Source organism: Larus michahellis, chromosome 12 (assembly GCF_964199755.1).
Source record: "Larus michahellis chromosome 12, bLarMic1.1, whole genome shotgun sequence".
In the NCBI taxonomy this organism is placed as follows: domain Eukaryota; kingdom Metazoa; phylum Chordata; class Aves; order Charadriiformes; family Laridae; genus Larus; species Larus michahellis.
In genome coordinates, this window is record NC_133907.1 from 11,858,343 (window position 1) to 11,864,905 (window position 6,563).

The 6,563-nt window shown below is 46.7% G+C and overlaps 1 protein-coding gene across 1 annotated transcript; it reads left to right on the top strand.

Annotated features, from left to right (window-relative positions):
• Nucleotides 1–4,600, top strand: GHRH (growth hormone releasing hormone). The gene is made up of 6 exons (XM_074605468.1): nucleotides 1–95; nucleotides 930–1,061; nucleotides 1,953–2,057; nucleotides 2,671–2,808; nucleotides 3,148–3,244; nucleotides 4,105–4,600. Exons 1-5 carry the CDS (start codon nucleotides 16–18, stop codon nucleotides 3,209–3,211), a joined length of 519 nt encoding a protein of 172 aa, XP_074461569.1. The 5' UTR covers nucleotides 1–15; the 3' UTR covers nucleotides 3,212–3,244; nucleotides 4,105–4,600.
• Nucleotides 4,601–6,563: the final 1,963 nt, after the last annotated feature.

The window sequence follows — 6,563 nt, forward strand, 5'->3', positions numbered from 1 at the left end:
CCCGAAGGGTGGAAGATGCTGGATAAGGCCACCCTGCTCCTGTTCCTGCATTTAGTCGCATGCTCCATCTCCTCTCCTCTCTACCCAGCTCTCAGGTAAGCCTCTGAGTGTTTTAGCCATGCTGTCACTCCCTGCCTCATCTCTCACCTTGTGCAAAATAAGCACGTGCCAAATTAAGGTGGCTGGCACTTCTGAAAGCCAGATGAACTGTTCCTGAGTTGATAAGCCTATTTCTTTACCCTGTCTTAATTTTTTGGGTACGGTGCTACCCTAGATGCAGTTTCCAAAGAAGGCAGGCACCTGACATGGAATATTTCAGCCCAAGCAGTTGGGTTTGGAATTGAATGCTGGGTCCTATAAAGGGAAATCTGGGAATCTCCAGAGCAGGCAGCACTTCCAACTCCATCACTGATTAAAATTTGTGCCTGCAGGCTACCTACATTGAAATCAGAACTGCAGGTATTTTAGTACATGAACTTAGCAGCTGCCGATTAATATTTCAAGTATTTCCTTGCTGACTGTTATAAGTTGTAATATTAATTCCCATCTCTACAAATCGATGGAAGCACAAAACTGAGCATTGGGTTCTATAATCTGCATTTGCAATGTCTCATAGAAAGTTTTAGGCTTGTGCCAAAGCCATGGCATAACAATACCAGAATTGCTGGAATTTTGCTCAAGGATGCTGGGAGCTCAGCAAGGGGAAAGTGTGTTTTGAGGCAGCTCTATCAACCATCTTTTCACTGCTCAAATAACGTCAGGGCAGTTTCTAGCTGGAGAGAGTGATGGACAACATTTGGGTTACTGATGAGATGGGCATGGCAAAAGCAGAAAGAAAAAGCAGGAGAACAGGGAGTAGCGGTCAAGAAGACCGATCTCTGACTGGCAATTGAGCACATCTCGGAGTACGCCTTGCGTTTGTCTTGCAGGTACAGCCCAGGGCCAGTTCCTGGCAAGGCTGTGAACTTCCAGCTACAGCACAGCAGCCCATTGCAGAGCCATAACCCCCTGGCAGAGGAACAGGACGAGGAGGGTTTGTTAGCAGACCCTGCTGAGAAAAGGTTTGTACCTCACCTCTCATCTCCGCTGCAGCAAGAGTATGCCGGTTATGATCTTTCCCCAGCCCAGGAGCAGACCAGCAGGTCACTTAGTCCCACCAGCACCACGAAGTCCAGGCTCCAGGGGGAGAACTCAGCCGAGCCCTGCAACCAGAGCAGAAGGCTGGGGCTGTGCCAGCTCTGACCATCACCCGTGTCCAGAGCTGTCCCCCAGCAGCAGGGATGTACACACAGGTGCAGGTTCACATGCCCAGCACTCCTGCAGGGAACATAGTGTTCCACCGAGCTCTGGGAATCCATCGGTATGGTTGTTAGAGCTTCTCCTTTCCACCCCTGCCAGAAGATGGAGGATGGTTATTTCTGTCTGAAGCAGAGGACTCATCCTTACAATGGCGGGACCAAATGGCTTGTGCTTCCCTTACCTGTGGATTTTTGGGAGCCTGGGTCTAAGCACAGGCTAGAGGCCTGCTGGAGGCTCTTGCCACCCCACCCCAGACACAGTCCTCCCAGGAGGTGACGGTGCTGCTGCAGAGCACAGGCATGTCCCAGCCCCAGCTCTGCCATCTCCCAGCCTCTGGTTCTCCTCCTCCTTTCCACTGGTTTTCTGCCCCCTTTGGTTTGCAGGCACTTCTCCTTACTTATTCTACTGTGGATACTGATTAACAGACATTTTATTTTGCCTGCTGCCTCCGTGCCAGGACTGAGCTCCCTCAAATCCTTTTACCCTCCAACACTAACGCAGTCCAATACCAAGAGGTGTTTGCTACGGTTCCCTGCCCCTGATCTCAGCAGTGCTACGTCTGGTGTATTTTGTCATCCAAAACACCCATTTCTCACCTAGAAGGTTCGTTGCTAGCTCAGAGAGCACACCTTGTCCTTGTCTTTCCCCCATAGGATGCAGCGCCATGCTGATGCCATATTCACTGACAACTACCGGAAATTCCTGGGGCAGATTTCCGCCCGCAAATTCTTACAGACCATCATTGGCAAGCGGCTTGGGTAAGCCACAGCGGTCTGCTGTCCTAGGGCCAATGTTTTGCTTATTACACTGGGCAGTTTCTTTCATGCACGTAGCAGAAATAGCTGCCTCCCACTGCAACAGAAGCAATCTTTTCTGCTGTTCCACATCCCAAAGGCCATCCTGCATCTCTACATCTCGGATCCCACTAATGACAATTAAACAGCCTAATTAATCCTTCCTCCAAGGCTATACAGGTCAGATCAGCGGAGAGCTCTACCATAATATCAACAAGCAATAATATTTGCAAATAATCGTTGTAGTGATCATTCACTGGTAGGAAAGAGTTATCCCTGGCATGGTTTGAACACAGAAAACAGCCCCTCTGCTACCACTCCGGTAGCGTTGCCTAGATAGATGACTGACTGCCACTAAATAACACCAACTAGTCAGATGTGAGCTGGCTTCAATCCCTCCTCTAACACAGGAACAAATACAGCCGACCAATTTCTTACTGAAATTACACAGAATGGCCCTAGGCTCAGACCCAGGAGGTTCGGTTCCATTGCCGTGCTGCTCAGCCTGAGCCAAACTTTGAGCGAGGGACTAAAAAGCATCTCTGAAACAAAGACGTTTCTCATCTTTGCATAACAGAAGCAGCGAGAGCAGCCCGGGAGAAGGCGTGCGTGAATTTCTGACAAGGCGCCAGTCTGACAGCATCCTGATGGACAGCCGCTACCACCAACAGATGGTACTAAGGGACTTCCTAGGAGCCATTCTGCAGAATGAAAGGTAAGTGGGAATCAGTTCATTATGTGCTCACCACAGGCGTAAGACAAGGTCCTTATTGCTGTCTGGCTTCCAGATGTGAAGCTATTGGATTAAGTATCATCTTTCAGGTACGCTCAGGGAATGAATAAATCTCTTACCTGACCCCATAACCCAGCCCTTCCCTTATGTGGGCAAGTAGGGTGCAGATAAGGAACAGCCTGTCCTGAACCAGCCCGCACCACACACAGTAGCATATCACTGTGCTGTCTTCTCAACCCCCTAATTCAGTAAAATAGCAGAAAAAAAGAATTTATCTCAATCCCAATTATGCCATCACTGTCTTATTCTCTTCTTTCACAGGCCTCAGGACATCAACAGCAGTCGGTTAGAAGGCTTTCCCAGCACCTTGGCTAAGCTCATGTAAATAATTCTCCCTTTTTCATCTCCCCGTGCTCTGGTGAGTACCATTCCCTACTCAATTCTGTACATAGCACACTGCTTCTGCACTGCTTAAGCGGTCCGAAGGCTTCAGCGAAGCCAGTTCCCACTGCTGTCCATGAAAAACGGTGCTTGCTGCGATTTAAAGGGAAAAAAACAACCCATCAATTTTGTCAAGTACCTAAAGTCCTGTTAGTCTGAACAGAGAGACCATGTGCTGTGAAGCTGCATGCAGTCTGGGAACAGAAATGCAGCAACCGAAAGCAGCCTTGTAAAGCTATCTGAGACTGTGCCTCAGTGTCTAAGCTAGGCTAAAGGCAGACAAAGTCTTCCCTCAGGAGCAGAACCTGCCTCTCAATCCCTGGGACATTTCAGGTTTTCCCTGCACTGAACAGGAGAGGAAGTCTTACTGTTTTCTGTACCCCTCACTCCTGGAAGAGGTCACCTGGAACTTGAATTACACTCTAAATCTTGCCAGCCCTGAGGGACTGAGAGCCAGCAGACAGTCCATTCTTGGGAATACCTTCGCTCATACAAACGTCAGTTGCTCTGTTTGACGACACCTCATCTTACTCCTCTGTCCCATAGAAGTTAAGCCTGTCCAACCCCAGCCAACGCAATATAAAGGGGTGCGGAAAGACCCGTGTGCACACTAAATAAAAAGGGGTCTGGGGAGGGAGGGAAGATCAGAACTACATAAATTGTGCCTATGGATTCAGCTGGGAGAACACGGCATTTCAGCATCTCTCTCGCCATGCTTGACTTGGTTACCTTTCCACAAATAAGGTCAGCCAGGAAAAGCCTCCCAAGAATGAAATAACTTCTGCGTGTGCTTACAAAGTTTTCTTACAATTCTTTTTTCCTCCTGCTTCTGTCTAGAATAATTCAGAGCTCATGGATCTAACTGTACATAAGCCCTTCACAGCAATGAAGACATTCCCGGGGATGTGACCAGCTGGAAACTGATGCATACACTCCTCAGATCTGTTCAAAGGAACGCAGTTCGGATACACCATTTAGTTTATGTCAGTCTCAACGATTTAACTCCCCTCTCTAAATACAGGACTGTGTACTGAATCAGGAAAAAAAAAAAAATACCTCCATGGTTTAACCTCAGGCTGCTTTACATACAAAGACTAAAACCACCAGTACAGTTGTGATCCTGGGGACATACTGTCTACTAATTAAGGCTTTCAAATCACAAAGCATAGCAAAATTTCTGCCAAGTCATCATTCTGTTGTAGGGCCTGATTAATAAACATGAGGCCACCAAAAGGCACCTTTAGGCAACTGAGTGAAATTGATTACAGCCTCCTCTAAATAGATGCTGAGGGCACAACCACACACGCAGCTCGGATCTGGGCGAGGCAAGACATGAATCCACACATCTACCAGGAACGCCGCTGTGGGCTGCTGCCCCTCGGTACAGAGCCCTGGCAGCAAAACTGAACTCTCAAAAGCTCAGCTACAGTTACTGCTTAGCCTTGAGGTGTTCAAACCAAAGCTACAGCTCTGCTCTGCAAGAGTTAAAGGAGATCCCTGTGCATCAGATTGGGCTGTCACTATGTTTTAATTCAACGTGCCATCCAGTGGCTCTGAACTCCTCCGTGGCTAGTTACAACTGTAAACGTTTTCAAAGAAGTTAAGCAGCCAGTGATCTCATATAGCTACTTCCTTCCCTGTCACCCCAATTCTCCTATTGTTTGTGTAATAATTATGTCTTCAGAAATGTACATAACGTCAGGATGGGATCTGCTTTCCCATCGTTAATGGGAAATTAAAAGTTGTTCTAAATAAACCTGTCCAACAGCAGGTCAGGATGGCTCTTTGTCTGTTGAGATGTTAGTTTCTTGATTCTGGGCCCAGAATGGAAGGTATCACTCAAAGACAGTGGTCAAGCGCACCAAGGACGACTCAGAGCTGTGCTAATGAAGGCACCAGGTCCAGCACCAGTAACTCAAGACCAGGTTAGAAATACAGTCCTGTGCAAATATACATTAAGGCCTCTGAAATCATTCCTCTTTGCACCTCCACAATTCCTTGATAATCTGATTTTTCCACAGGTGACCATGTTTTAGGACAGCAGGCTCCCATGCATGGAAATGGGGTCATACTTGCCCCAAATCCCTATAGATTACAGTCTCTCTGCTCCTGTTTTACTATTCTAGCACTATGAAAATATTACTAACTGCCCAGCAGGATGGGAAGCAACGAGGGGATGTTGGGGGAGATCAGTGAAGCTGTGACAGCAGCAAGTGCGCTAATGGGTAATCTGTCACCCTTCCGCAGGCAGGCAGCTGTCATAGCGAGACATAAGCCATCCTTCTGCTTCACGGTACAGCTGGACAGAGAATCCACAAAAGGAAAAATGGCTCAAAGTGTGTTTGTAAACCTGCTCTGTAACGACTAACACACTTGAAGCCATTAGGAATTACTTGCTCCAAGGAAAGGAATTATAAAAAAATAAAGCCACTTCCTGAAGTAGTAAGTAAACATGGCAGCAAAAAAAAGTATTAAAATTCTGTTAAGTGGCATAAAAGCTATGTGCAAACGCTAGATTGGATATGACCAATAAAATCAAAAGACCTATCAAAAACGCTTTGGAAAGACCTAATTCTGCATGATCAAACAGCTGGGGGAGTGCAGCTATTTGCAACAGAAGCGACTCCTTCGAAAGTTCAGTTTGTGTCAAAAATGAGGAAACAAATGCTCAACCTCTGGGAGATTAAAATATAAAGTAACATAAAGCAAACCAGAAAATGTCTGAGGAATAAAAAGCCAAAAGAATAAAAACCACTTTTCCTAACGCTTAGCCAAAGAGGTAGAAAATCAATAGCAACATGCACAGCTTCGAGAAGACACATCACAGTAGCACTCCGCGCTTTTCTTTTTGCATCTGTGCTCTCCTTGGATAACGTGCCAGAGCTCTACAGGCACAGGGGAAGTACTGCCCTAGCATGAAGCATCAGTAAAAAAAAAAAATTAATTACAAAACAAAGCTTGTAGTGAGCAGTAACAAAATACGAGGCTCAAAAAGAACTCACCGGGGTGAAAAGGCATTCCGGGATAAAATACTACAAATAGTAGCTTAACTATTTCTCGCTTAAAACTCCTTTAGTCCCAGAAGACTTGAATGCAGGACGAGACCAGGTTTTTGAAGGAGTGCAGGGGAGGTCGAAGTGGTAGTTCATTAAACCTCTATGGCATCCAGTACAATGTTCACAATGAACAAAGGGGTAGGAACTATTGCAAAGAACAGAAAGAGTGAGCTAAGTGTGAACAACTGCAGCGGGGAAGAGGCAAGATGGCTTTTATAAAGCGGAGTCATGTCTCACACA

Excerpts from the sequence above, each read along its gene's own strand:
- GHRH (XM_074605468.1), top strand. The coding sequence starts at position 16 with ATGCTGGATAAGGCCACCCTGCTCCTGTTCCTGCATTTAGTCGCATGC. Across the intron at positions 1,062-1,952 it reads GCAGACCCTGCTGAGAAAAG|GATGCAGCGCCATGCTGATG; the intron begins GTTTGTACCTCA and ends TTTCCCCCATAG. Across the intron at positions 2,809-3,147 it reads GCCATTCTGCAGAATGAAAG|GCCTCAGGACATCAACAGCA; the intron begins GTAAGTGGGAAT and ends CTTCTTTCACAG.